This window comes from Melampsora larici-populina (assembly GCF_000204055.1).
Source record: "Melampsora larici-populina 98AG31 unplaced genomic scaffold MELLAscaffold_2, whole genome shotgun sequence".
In the NCBI taxonomy this organism is placed as follows: Eukaryota; Fungi; Basidiomycota; class Pucciniomycetes; order Pucciniales; family Melampsoraceae; genus Melampsora; species Melampsora laricis-populina.
The window spans coordinates 2,504,921-2,518,508 of record NW_006768766.1 but is presented as its reverse complement, the minus strand read 5'-3'; the positions used below and the strand labels follow the sequence as shown (position 1 = coordinate 2,518,508).

The following is a 13,588-nucleotide window of genomic DNA, read 5'->3' as shown; positions in this document are numbered from 1 at the left end:
AGGAACACCATGTACTAACCAGTAACCCATACAGATACTGATTTGGGGCGACAAATGCTTTATGATTGCAAGCAAAATATAGGAAGCCAGAAGCGCATTCTAACAAAATACCAAGAAAAGTATAGAGAAAAGTATAGGTGTAAACAAGAGTTCACTCAGGACCATTTGACAATTTTGGCAAAAATTAAACTGAAATTCAGGCGAGAACTGATTAAATTATTTTGTAATGTAACTTGAAGGGTTTACTAGAGTTCGACCGCCTGGAAAAAAAATTAATTAAGTGAAAAACCTAGAGGAAGCGAAGAAAAGAGCTACAGAGTCAAAATCACTTAGTTTCTCTTAGAAGACAATCTTGACGTACTTTTGGGAGGCCAATGAAGAACTATTGAACGAAATGCAATCCAAGTCCATTTTCAGTGTCAGATGATAAGATTACTTTCAATTGTTCAGCTTCGGAAAACTCTGATAATCTTTTCGATTGTCTCCTATCATTTGATGTTAACAATGTCTGAGTTCGATGAAGAGTAGGTGTAGAAATAGAAGGAAGTGCTGAAGATGAAGAAGCCAATTCTTGTGATCGTCTAGTATTCATCAACTCATGAATCAATGAAGCAGGGGTACTTATTTTATCTCGTGCAAAACTTAAAGTTACGCCATTCAATTGGAGATCTTCTTGGGAAGGATCTTCTGGCATGTTATCATGCTGAGTTGTAATTCTTGGATCTCGTCTAAGTATTCCTGGAAGAAACAAAGCAGATATACCAAGTGAAAGGATGAATATCGAGAATAAGATATGGAGCCCAAGGAAAAGATAAGCCGTTGAAAGAGGAATAGAAGTCGCTAAATGTGATTGAGTCTTGTTGACTATGATCGGTTGTAATTCGATAGCTCCTACACTCCATCCTATCATCCGATTTGACAAAGCTTGAGCCCATGCAGATGCAAAAAGTTGACTATATAGTTATCATACCATCAACATGAACTCTGAAAACTCTGAGGGAAGTTTAGATGGAATGTACATTACCTGTCCTCTCCATATTGGTTTCCCGCTGCAGTCAAATCAACTTGTAACTGATCATCTAAGAAGCGCGGAGCATATTGATAATAGTCTGTGTCAGCAGTCCCTAGATAAGCAACTGAACCCGATATGGCCAAGGTAGCTGATGCATTTGCTAACGTGAGACTGTTGTCAATCAATACAAGTTTTCCTCCAGTTAGATTGTATTGAGCATCGTATACGGTGGTATTGCAGATCAAGATTGTGCACATCATGTAAGGTTTGTTTTTAATACCTTGACCTAATGACCACCAATTGAAGAATGGTGTAGGATAGCTTTGATTGTTATCATCCCATGTGATGTTTGCATAGTTGTGAAAGCATCCAAATGTAGCAATCGTGAATGGATTGATATTGGCACCATTAGTGAGCGGCTTTTTATTTGCACCCGATACGTTCCCGTGTTCGGTGATGAAGACTTGAAGTCGTTGTTTCCAAATCGTTGTATTGAAACCATTACCATAAAGAAGCATGTTCCATCGGCCGATTCCATGTGGAGGAGGGGTGCCCGGAGTACAATTTTGAATTGCCATATCATGAACTTTGCAAAATGGATGGAATGCTTCACAGACCGTACCAGCAGCATATGTATGCGATGAGTTGAAGCTGATTGTAGAATCAGGCAGTGCCGGGCCCATGAAAGACATTCTACTCTCGGACAAAGGCGTAGCTTGATAGACCTGCAATTCGGAGCTGGTATTGGCTCCACCTTGACTAGCTCGGAGAGTACGATTCAGGACACCGCAAGTGTTAAAGATCGGGTCCTCGCATCCTTTTTCGATCATTGCATTTGCCCTGAAGGTGGAATTATCCTTTTCGGTAATGTTTTGAACCACAGTAACGATTTGATCATGTAAGATCACATCTATGACTTTTATAGACCAAGTGAAGGTGAGGACAATCAAGAGCCCTACGAAGCCTAACAGTAAGATTGGAGATAGGCTAGCACGACTTGTTCTACGCTTGGTAAAAGACAGACGCTGACGATTGGAAGGTGAAGGTTTTAAGGCGTATATCAAGAATCGTAATACAGAGAAAGGAGTTGAATTATTAATGAAGGCCATTGTGAGGAAATACTGAAATGGACTGGGAAGTTTTTGAAATCCATGAGGGGTACGAGAAACTTTTAGCCAGTGGTTTGCTAGATGATATGCAAAGAGCATCATTACCCATGGAGCTATGATTCCACTTTAAATCGTAAGTTACATGATTGTGCATTGAGAGGAAAAAACAATATATCAGCTTTTTCTAAAGGATCCGGAGTGTGATGCAAATGCGCTAGACTGACATCAGTGTACTTGACACAGAACAAACCAGTAGGGGTGGAAAGTGGATTGACCATGATACCAATGGCATGTTCAAAGCGAAGCTTTCGTCATCTGGTCTGATGTAGGTGCCATTGGAGAGAAATTTACCATGAGGGGCACCAAAGGTCAAAGAGAGGTAAAAAGCCAGTCCCAGTATGCCAGGTAGGATAGCAGTCAAAGAGAGTCCAACGACAGTTAGGATTGATCCGATCCGGCTGGGTTGCTTTGATTCCCTAGAAGCGGTATACACTTTGACTCTCTAGGGAAGGAAGATACAACGTAAGTATTTGACCAACTTTCAAAACAAAGAACACTTACACCCTCGCTCTGAGCACTGGACTGCAAAGTTTGCCGATTGAAATCCCGTGGAGGCGATGTGATCCCATCCTTCAATAGACTGGATGAGGGGCTGTTATAGTACAACTGATCAAGCATAACATCACTTGGGCATGTTGAAAAGGGTGACATGGTATAATATTCGCGACAGACCAGGAGGGGAAGAGAAATATGCCTCAGAATGCTCTTCCTTTCTATCCTTTCTAGCATTCATGTACTATCCTCTGCATCACCTTGCAAGAGGATATCAAAATAATGTAACTCAACTAGTGTACATTCGATTGCTGTGCATCTGAGTTCACGCCAAGTGGGTCATGGCTCAGCTTGCTGTGAAGCTGTCCACTTTATGTACGGTTGTTCACGGTTGAAATTTGGAAAAACTCGACTGGAGGGCCGGGCCCGTGCGGTGTGTAGTAACACAGAGAGGATGTCAGACTTTATATTTGACACGGACTTCGTTTTTGTTTCTCTGTGGCCAACTACTGTCGTTCTCGAAAAGCTTGTCCAAGTTTTCCCGCAAAACTTTGCTCGAGTTTTGCGGGAAAACTTGGACAAGCGTTTCGAGATCAACAGTATCTCATGCAGAAACATCGATATGATCTTCGATATTGACTTCCATTTTCCTTCAATGTGCACCCCATTTGCCTATCTCCTTATCGTGGTTTCCTCCAGGACCCTGGAAAGCGCCTGTTGAGGTGTGTGACATAAATTTCGACCTTTTTCTGGCAAATTTTCAAAAAAACATCGGATTCCAACCTTTTTCGTCACTAACACTAAACTTCACGGCAAATGGTGTTTCAATATGTTTTACTTCTACTTGTTTTTCAAACATACCTGATTTTCAGACTTCTCAGCAAAATCATTCCTCTTTCAATGGCACTTTCTCCAAATCCCTTCTCGTCTTTCTTCCTCCCTATCTATCCATCAGTGCAAAAAAATCAATACTTGGAAAAATCCTCGATTATATCCAAAAAAAACTAACCTATTCTCCATCATCATTTGTACCGCACAAAATAATGCACCAAAAGTAGTCAAAAGGGTCAAAAATCCTAAAAAAACAACTTTCCCATTAGTTTCCTTCTTTGGGTGTGAGGCCTTTGTTTGAACTAATATCGTACCAGACCAAGGTCCAAGGGGTTGAGACCACATAACTTCAACCCCATCCAATCCGATAACAAATCCAACAAGATTGGCAGACATCATACTCAAAACATTCAATGTTCCACCAATAGCAGACAAATGTCTAAAATACCATTTCTTCTCGTGCTATTGGTTTCAAAAATTCGCAATCAAAACATCATCCAAAAAATTGATTTTAAATGTGTGAAACATCAAGCTTGATCAGAAAAACATCAAAGACTTACAATAGAACCTGAAAAAACTTTTTTAGCTAATACTTCAGGAATCACAAAGACGCTAACGAGCCAACCCCATCATAACAATCTCAACGAAACAATCTCAACGAAATCTGATGCCAAAGTGCCACAAAAGTAAATACCAAGATAGTGGATGGCACAACATTGTTAGATCCACCTATCGGTAAATAGATATACCTACGACCTAGAACCATCAGCCCCCAAGGATATCTTCTGTTGTAATTGTGAAGAGGTGTCGACTAACCTGACAATCCATAAGCTATAACTCCGATGCCAACTTCAGTAAAAAGAAAAAATCTTTACTGTTGTATTGGGTGCGGTAGAAGTGTCGGTACTGGCAGTTTGTTTGGCCTTTGCTGCCGCTATTGGTAATCACAGCTGTAAGAGATCAGACGAAGCATGGAGATATTGAAGCCGATTTGCCATCATGGAATCAATCGGCGATATTTTCCTTGGTCCTACAACAAACAATTCAGGAAGGAAACTCATATGAGATGATAGCTATCGATTGACTATCAAAAGTTTTGATCGAAGAGAGTCGGTGACTTACCAGGAAAGACAAAAAGGGCAAAAAGTGCCGGTACCGATAACCGTCCCAATAATCATTCGCAAACAATACCCCGACATTAAAGACCCAAATCAAAGGTGATGGTGCACGACGAGCCGGATGATAATTGGCAGTGATGATAATGAGAATCTTGAAGACCGATGTACCATGTAGTGCAAGGAGGATCAAAGCAGCTGCACGAGTTTGAAATTTGATACGGTTCCGCGAATGACGGCCAACGAGTCGAGCGATGAGTAAATAGCCGAACGCCAATGCAGTCAATTGACCAAGCCCTGGTCGAAAGCGACGATATTGTGAATCGGAGATATCCTGTGATTAAAAGAATCGAGAATTTCAAACTGATGAATACGTTTCTTTGAGTAAGAGTTTTTCTAAAGACTAGAGAACATGCGGGCATGCCCGCCACAGCTAGACTGTTTCTGAATTTACCTACAGAAATTTACATTTGCAAAAAGAAGCACTTTGTACCACCCACTTACGTAGCTCTGGCCACGATTGTCCACATCTTTCAAGAGACAAAGATGGACACTGTCACCTAGAGCACACTTTGAAGTCATTGTAGACAACCAGGTGGTATAAGCTTGCAGACCACATTTGGCGCAACAGTTGGATGCAAAAGGAATGTTGTTCACAAAGATTCCTATTATCACAAGGCAAGCCCAGTCAAAGGAGATATATAAAGGTTGGAGGTTGTAGGCTTAGCGTGAGATTCAAGCAAGCCAAGACAGGTACAAATAGGCCAAGAAGAAGAAAGATTACCAAGTAGTTATCAAAAAATGGGCAGAAAAAAGAGTACAAAAGGAATTATCTGTACAGTGACTTGATGAATTAGGTGAAATATTGAGCTATAGGATTGGTTTTGAGGTGGGCAAATTTGTTGGGAGAGTCAGTGTGACATGTTACCTTCTTATAAAGTAAAAAAAAGTATACCAAGGCAGAAACACACCATTTGGAGTCAGATTTTGCAAAGCTTGCTACCAAGAATTGCAGGTCACACCAAAAATGGATTTGTAAATGTATAATCAAATGCAAACAATCACAAAACATCAAGAGCAATCAAGATTGGAAAGTGTTAATCTAAAGCCGGGGTTGTCAGGCAATGTGGGAAAGTACATTTCCTTTCCACAAGGTGAGAGTATGGTGCAAGGAAATTACTATGAGATGATGGTTTTTTATAATGGCTTGTTGGGTTAGGTGGATGGTTGCATTATAGAAGTTTCTTCACACGACTTTTGAAGTGATACTTTCAAATGCTGAGAAGAAGACAGCTTTGAAAATGACTTTTTACAGGCAACCATTGAAGATAGCAGGTTGCTCGGAGCCTCACACAAGATGATGAATCGGAACAAGGCAAATTAAGAATAAATAGCTTAACTTTTCAAGAAATTACAAAAACAAAAAAAAGAACAATAGAAATTGAAAGAAAGAAGAACAATACCAAATGAAAAAGCACGATAAAATTGGCGATTGAAAAGTAGACATACAATCACAAACCCAACTTGAAAAGTACAAATCAAACTTGAAAAGCACCAAAGCCAACCTGAAGGGAGGTGGACCAAAACAGAAGAGGATTGTACGGTACTTATGCAAGTTGATTTGACGTATTTATATTTTAGATAAATGGAGAAAACGGGTTAAACTAAAGGGGGAGAGCACCTTACAATCTTGCGATCGAATATCCAACCAGGGGAGAGTTTATGTTTATAGAACGGATAGTTTTGATGTTGTTCTGAAAATTTACAAGAATAGTATCAGTAAAATTGCCATTGAGATCAAACAAAGGTTAACTTTATCATACCTTGACTTAGTGTGAGGGTAGTTGAGACCATCTTGATGAGTGAGAGATAATAAATAAAGAATTCAATTGAGAACCATCTTGACTTCGGTTGTAGTAGTAGTTGTTGTTGCTTGAGGTTGGAAGTTGAAGTTGAAGTGGATGGAATTGAGACAGTGAGTGAAGTGACGGATGCCATGGTAAACAGAGAATTATGAGGATGCTGGTCTTGATCTTGATTAGTGATTGGTAGTAATGAATGTTGATGGTCCATGGCCATTGGCTTACTTGATCGAATCCTATCATCTATCCTCAGCATCTCAATTGACCATAATGCCCAAATTGAAAACCCTATCAATACAGTGCTTATGTATCATCACTTGACTCAAATCAAGAAGTGCTTCTTTGCTTCCCTGTGGCTTGCCTGTGTCCATAAATAAGGTGTTACTACAAGAAATATGATTTTTTGCGGTGAAGAAAACTATTGATGTAGAAAAACCCTGAGACACCAGGAAGACCGCAAAAAATCCACAAAACTATGGATCTTGTTCCTAGATGTTGGAACTCTATTATCAGTATTTTTTTGTAGTTTACACACACGTTAATGTTGGGGTGAGCTCTTCATCACCCACAATAGAAGACAAAGCCAAAGGACTGGATACATCTTCTGCAGAATCTAACTTTTGGGTCAAATAAATCTTTATAAATCAATGCTCTGGTCCAGTCAATTCTCCTTGATTCATAATGATTTGTTTTGAAATCAGCTTTACACTGTGTCATTGTTTTTCAATTGCAGAGGGACAACAGGTGGCCAACATCAGAAGGAAAGGTACTGAGTCTGTGTCCACAAGTGTCTACATCTTTGGGGGTGACATCACTCCCAGCAAAAGGTAATTTTCCCAAGGAAAAAATGATTACATTTACTGCATTTTTAATCAAAAATGCTCATTTAATGCTGAATGATGCTTATTTAATGCTGATTTAATGCTGATCAAATGCATTTTCAATCATTTTTTGCTCTAAATGTATTCATTTTTTACTTGGGAAAATTACTTCATGCTGGTAGTGCATCCTTAGAAAAGTACTGGGACTTGCCACTAGCCTAAAGTCCCCAGAGTTAGAGGTAATGAGCTTCATCAACCACCTTCAAGACTTAATGTTTCTCAAAATCTTTGCTATTGTAAAGGCTTTGAAAAGCCTTACTGTTTAGGGATATTCCAGGACTCTGTCGTTCAAAAGAGATGTCATCAATTTAATGTATAATCCTCAATGAAAATTAAATGGATGACCGGATAAATGAATGAGTGATAGTGCTCCTTCAATCTACCCAATCCAAACTTGGTTAAGGTTGTCTTTGTCAGATTGATTGCAGTGATTCCCCCTGATTTCTTTTCAAAAAAAACTGGCAAGGATGTGCTTCAGAAATTGTGTTTCCTTTGTTACTTTGACATTTGAACCACACACACGTACCTGATTGAATTTTGGGGCATCTAGCAGATTTAAAACCAAAACCACAGGCTTATTGACCTTGGGAAACATGTGGAAGCACATCTTGGGGACTTGACTTTTTCCAGAACCAGTAGCCGCTGAAAGAAACAAATTTTCTCAGTGTGACCGGCTTACCACACTCTTAACTTGGACTTCTGTTGGTTTGCTTGGGCTGCACTTCTCTTTGAACAGAAGCATGACAGCTGCACTTTGCTGGTCTGGGCTTGAGTCAAGGAATTTTCTAGTTGTGTTTGGGTGTTGGATTTCCAATGTTTGAACTTTGAAGGTTACTTTGATAACCCCTGAGGTTCCTTTGGTATTAGTACTTTGACTCCTCCTGCTTGACTGGACCATTGTCAACAGATCTGATTACTTTGAGTTTAGGTTGAAGTTGATGATTATTTCAAAATTAACAAAGTAGATTGTACCACTAGGCAGCTGAGCCAACACCGCAATCGCTACGCCCTGCACAGGATTTCAACCTGTTTGGGGTGCACAGCAGAGCCCTGCGCTCTAAGTTGCACCACTCAAAATCACACATTACCAACTTTTTTATTGACTCAGGGTGTGTAGTGATTTTACCACGATGCACTTGCTCATTGGCTGAGCTACACACAAAGCCGCTATATAGCGCCACACATTGCTATACAGCGGCGCACATGGCACTAAAATCAATTCGGTTTCACAAAAAAAGGATTGAAAAAAAGAGAAAAAAATATGAGTTCCAAATAAGTTGTATACAGAGCAACTGAAGTCTTTTTCTTTGCCACACTCTATCTTCTGATCCAACTTCAGGGTATTTTTCAAATTTCAATGAATCTACTGGAACTCCAATCCTAGGTAAAATCGGAGCCTATTGAAAAACTAAAAAAAGAAGAGAAAAAGAACTAATCATCAAAAGTATGAGATGAAAGGACTAACTTGAATAGATTGACAACGAAGTGCATCCCAATACACTCCAGCAAACCAAGGATGGTCTCACATCAAATGCACCACCTTTTGAATTTCCTGATTGTTTAGCTTGATCAGTTGTTGAAAGTCAACTAGTCAAATCTTGTGCTAATGGATTGATATGATTCAGAAATCCTAATTCACCACTTAGAATCTTTTCATGAATTGGAAACAGTACTGATCCATCAAAAAACAAGGGTGGAAAGCCTGATAACATTTCATGTAATACCACTCCAAATGCCCACCAATCTGCTAATTTTCCAGGTCCTTTGGATTGGATGATTTCAGGTGCTGAGTATTCTGGTGTACCACATAAAGTCCATGTTCAATCTGGTACCCTACAAAACATTCAATAAAAAAGGCAAGATTAGTTCAAAGAATTCAGAGAAGAAGGCAATTTTCAATTCAAGAAAAACCTTATGTCTGGACCCAAAAGGGTATTTTCAGGTTTTAAATCTCTGTAAACAATATTGAGATCATGTAGACCATGTAAAGCCAATAAAGCATTATCACCAAACAATCTAGCTGGAAGATTGTACAGGTGATAGCTGAAGGCAATGGCTTATATCAATAGATTGGGAGGAGTCGCAAAAGACTACTGCCAAACCCTGTACCCCTGGGTACAGGGTTTTGCTCCACTGATGAGCGGAGCAGCCCAGCCCGGGGCCCTGAGTGTGGTAGTTCGCTCCGCTCAGGGATTTCCAACCCCAGGGTGTGCTGCGCACGCTCTGCTCATTATAGTGGAGTGCTGAGCGGACCCCAAAATTGCTCCGAACACGCTTTCTTAAGCAGAGCGGTTGGGGTGTTGGCTGAGCCAGCACTTCATCCAAAAAATTGTAGGCCCAGTTCAAAAAGCGGTAGGCCCACTTACATAGCACCTGTACTATAAAGGAATCTTTGAATCCTGATCGGATCCAACAACAGACTTATCAGTAAACAGGAAAGGAGATCTGGAAGACCGGAGAGGATGTTTTATGATAAGATGTTGTGAGAAGAGAACTTTCTAAACTGATAATGTATTTCTTTATATCATACACAAAACAAAACAAGAAAGACATGAGTAGCACATTTGTATCATACCTGATCAGATCCAACAACAGACTTATCAGTAAACAGGAAAGGAGATCTGGAAGACCAGAGAGGATGTTTTATGATAAGATGTTGTTAGAAGAAAACTTTCTAAACTCATGAGGAAAGAAGAAGAAAGTTTTCAAAACAACAAAGGTATGAAATAATGAGTGCAATACATGTCATGGTTAGGTTATAGTTTGGTACAAAAGGTTTTGAGTAATATCTTAAACATATACAATGAACATGAGATTGTTAACTTGTAATAAATGAAATGTTACGTGACTTGTGTCATGAGTTTATTCCAACCTACTAATGCACTGCAAACATTATTCAACTTCCCCAAGTGGGCAGGAAAAAATGATTGGGAGTATGATTTGTGATAAAATGATCTATGACACCACACCTGAGCCATAACACCCACACTACATATGTGTAGCAGGCTCAGTGAATAGTTGGTTATAATGTACATACAGTTCTGCTCAGTTATCTGCTCATCAGCACAAGTTATGCATATGTAATACATGCTGTAACTTTTTTCAGATTGACAAAAGCATTCAAAAGATTGACTACATACAATGACTCAACATTTTGGCGTAATCTCATCAACTCAACTGCATGTAACACCCTTTCTGTTACTAAGAAATAGCTTCAACAATATTGCCTGAGCAGCTACAGAATTGTATGTAGTCAATTTTTGGGACATTTTGTTCAAAGTCAAAAAAAGTACATGTGGTATAACATGTGAATTTTATATTCTGATGTGCAAAAACCTGAGCAGACCTGTATGTACATGATAGAAGACTATTTACTTAGCTTGCTCCACATATGTAGTGTGGGTGTTATGGCTCAGGTGTGTATTGGATCCTTTTATGACAAACTGTACTATTAATCATTTTCCTCTTCCAACTTGAGGAATTTGAATGATGTTCACAGTGAATGGCCACAGTCAATCAATTCGAATTTCTTGAGAGCGTGTTTTGGGCTCTTATAACACTTTTCATTTTGATTGCAAGTAGTTCTTCTTAAAGGTAGATTACAATGTGTAAGAAGCAGGCCCATAACATAGTCAAAGTAGTTGAAAATTTATAATCAGGGAAAACATTATAAGGAGTAAACAACCAAAGGCCATTGAATTACTCACCAAGAAACACAAGATTCCATGTGAGTCCCCTTGGGGCCTATGCACCTTTTTGTTTTGGTAGGTCTCAAAGGGGACTTAGTCAAGTGAGTGTACATATGAAGTTATAAGTTTATTGTCCATTTTCTTGTGTCTTGTCTTATCTCAAGAGATATGAATCTTGTCTTCCCCAGTTTGTTACTGAGCAAGAGAAGACTCTGTTGTGGGCTAGAAGCCCCCTCAAATTCCAGATGGTTTGAGAGGACCAGTTTTTAAAAGGTGCCCATTCTTCATGTTTTCTAAGAAGGGTTTTGTTACCCTTCTACTGAACGTAGATGAAATGGGACCTCTTATAACAACAAGAGCAGAGGAGAGCCAGAGTCTCCCATCAGGAGACTTGTGGGCTCCTGCTCCAAATGTAGGGCGGGCGGGCTGGACCAAAAAATTCTAAAAATTGCTAAATGTTTTGTTAACTCTAATAGTCCACCGAGTTACACAAAAAGGATCTTTATGAAATTGTTAGGTCATGGAAAATTTCAGTTGTGCTTAGTTTTACTTGAATGGTTGTAGGAAAAGTAGAAAATTACGGAAAGCAGTTGTGGGAGAAAGGTGAATCACCAGCTGCTCCCTAGGGATTATATATCCTTGCTTTTAGGAGCCTCAATGGCGCCTCATAGCTTCTATGATATGTGATGCTTTAGTATCTGCCGTGTGACCTGATTACCAAAAGGAATCTGTCACTCATCTTTTGGGAAATAAGAGGCCTTGGTGCTATGTCTTATTTACTAATTTTTGTGCTCCTACCGTCTTCAAGTGCACACCTTCATGGAGTTGCTCCACACATTGTCCCTTGTGTAAATGCCTATGACACAAACTATTAAGCTACTCCCACGGTAAATACCCAAATTTTGCACCAGCCCGGCTAGCTCACACCGCGGGAAATGTACTGTCGCAATCCGCGGTCCGACAGTTGGTCGCCGGCCAACCCGGGTATACAACAGTACAGGTGACAGAAGGCTTTCACGCTGCGACAGCTGCCTCATATACTGCGACAGCTGTACATAATTGTACACTACCCTGCGACAGCTCCCCCCTTATCAACTTCTCGATATCATTCACCACTTTCCTACGACCCACCACACCTTCTGAACAATCACCAAGTCAATGCCTCAGGCAATGCATATATGTACATGCTCGAAGTGCATCACCCAGACGTGTCACGACAAGGATGGAACGGTCCTTCGTGGCCAATATGTATCACGAGCAGTCCAGCTGCAGCATCATCGCGCCGACTTAAACCGCCCTGCATCTGATCCTTCCCTTGCAACTACTACATCACACGGCAAGCCATCTGTGGAAGCGGTTGCCGATTCGGACGACGATCTCATTTCAGAGTTCGAGCAATTGCATGTAGATGGTCATGACGCATCACTCACAGGTAAGATTTCTGTTTCTTTAGCAATGGAATGGTATCACCCAGCTGATAAATAATTATGAACACTAGTCGTTGCACTCGTTAGCATCTTTCTTAGCTGGCTCCACCTATTTTGCGGACTCAGTCGTTACAAGTGTCAGCTGGCCAGATCCTTCATCCTGCGAATCATAGGTCTTCTTCGCGACCATTGAGATACAGGTATTGAGGATCAGTTACGGTTTAGATAGATGATAGCAAGGATTTTAATTTCAAGTTTCGAGAAAAATGTACGACGAAGTGAAATGAGAAGATCGTGATCGAACTTTCGAGGCTAGAACATTCTAGAGCTTCAGTCCTTTCAAGTCCTTTGAATTGATCAGCAGGGATCAGTATCTCACGAAAATACCCACTCATTGAAGGATTTCAGGGTTCTGCCAAGTCCTTTGAGGCGGTTGTATCTGCCACGCGTCATGATTCTAGCTCGTTCGAGACCTCGTTCGAGTCGTTTGGGAGTGGGAAGTGGAGGTGCGTCATTTGATCTTGGCCTTAGTACTGTTTTGGACAAGTATTTGTGCGTGACCGGTTGTAAATTAATGACCAAGGCGGTTCCAAAAGGATCGGGTGGGATGAGCATCGAGGGTGAGTAGCGTGAGTTACGGTATGTTTGGTTGAATTTATGTAAAAGTTGAAAATAAAAGGATCGGCCTTGGATGACCTTGGATGAATGATGAATTGATTGGAAGAGTCGCAGCACCGCTGGTTTAGTGCGCCTGCTGTCGCAATCCTCAAGCAGTTGTCGCTGTACAGAAGCTATGTGTCGCTGGGACTGTATGTTTCACACGTTGTTACACGTCAGACTGTCGTATCACATGATGCGACAGTACATTTCCCGCGGTGTCAGTTGGTAGAGCATTCGACTCTTACAAGGGTACTTCAGTCCATCGAATTGTCGTGGGTTCGAGCCCCACGTTGGGCGCTGCCTTTTTGCTAGGACCTCAAACCCACAACAATTTGTTTTTGGCTCAGGCTTAGATCATGTTGCCACAAGCTCAAAATAAATGAATATAATTTCTTTCATTGAGATCATTTTAATCAAGCTGATCCTATTAGATTTTTTTGCTTGCAAATT

At 40.4% G+C, this 13,588-nt stretch overlaps 3 protein-coding genes across 3 annotated transcripts; all 3 read right to left on the bottom strand.

The window, feature by feature from the left end:
* Nucleotides 1-211: 211 nt before the first annotated feature.
* Nucleotides 212-2,832, bottom strand: MELLADRAFT_89223 (uncharacterized protein; the record flags this gene model as incomplete). The annotated part of the gene is made up of 6 exons (XM_007404341.1): nt 212-232; nt 362-382; nt 437-953; nt 1,025-2,245; nt 2,397-2,623; nt 2,683-2,832. The coding sequence occupies 6 exons, from the start codon at nt 2,830-2,832 to the stop codon at nt 212-214; spliced, it is 2,157 nt and encodes a 718-aa protein (XP_007404403.1).
* Nucleotides 2,833-3,570: 738 nt separating this feature from the next.
* MELLADRAFT_101925 (uncharacterized protein) lies at nt 3,571-5,201 on the bottom strand (the record flags this gene model as incomplete). Its single annotated transcript, XM_007404340.1, has 7 exons — nt 3,571-3,613; nt 3,683-3,966; nt 4,065-4,116; nt 4,321-4,353; nt 4,380-4,438; nt 4,627-4,953; nt 5,124-5,201. The coding sequence occupies 7 exons, from the start codon at nt 5,199-5,201 to the stop codon at nt 3,571-3,573; spliced, it is 876 nt and encodes a 291-aa protein (XP_007404402.1).
* Nucleotides 5,202-8,945: 3,744 nt separating this feature from the next.
* Nucleotides 8,946-9,206, bottom strand: MELLADRAFT_89222 (uncharacterized protein; the record flags this gene model as incomplete). The annotated part of the gene is made up of 2 exons (XM_007404339.1): nt 8,946-9,148; nt 9,200-9,206. The coding sequence occupies 2 exons, from the start codon at nt 9,204-9,206 to the stop codon at nt 8,946-8,948; spliced, it is 210 nt and encodes a 69-aa protein (XP_007404401.1).
* Nucleotides 9,207-13,588: the final 4,382 nt, after the last annotated feature.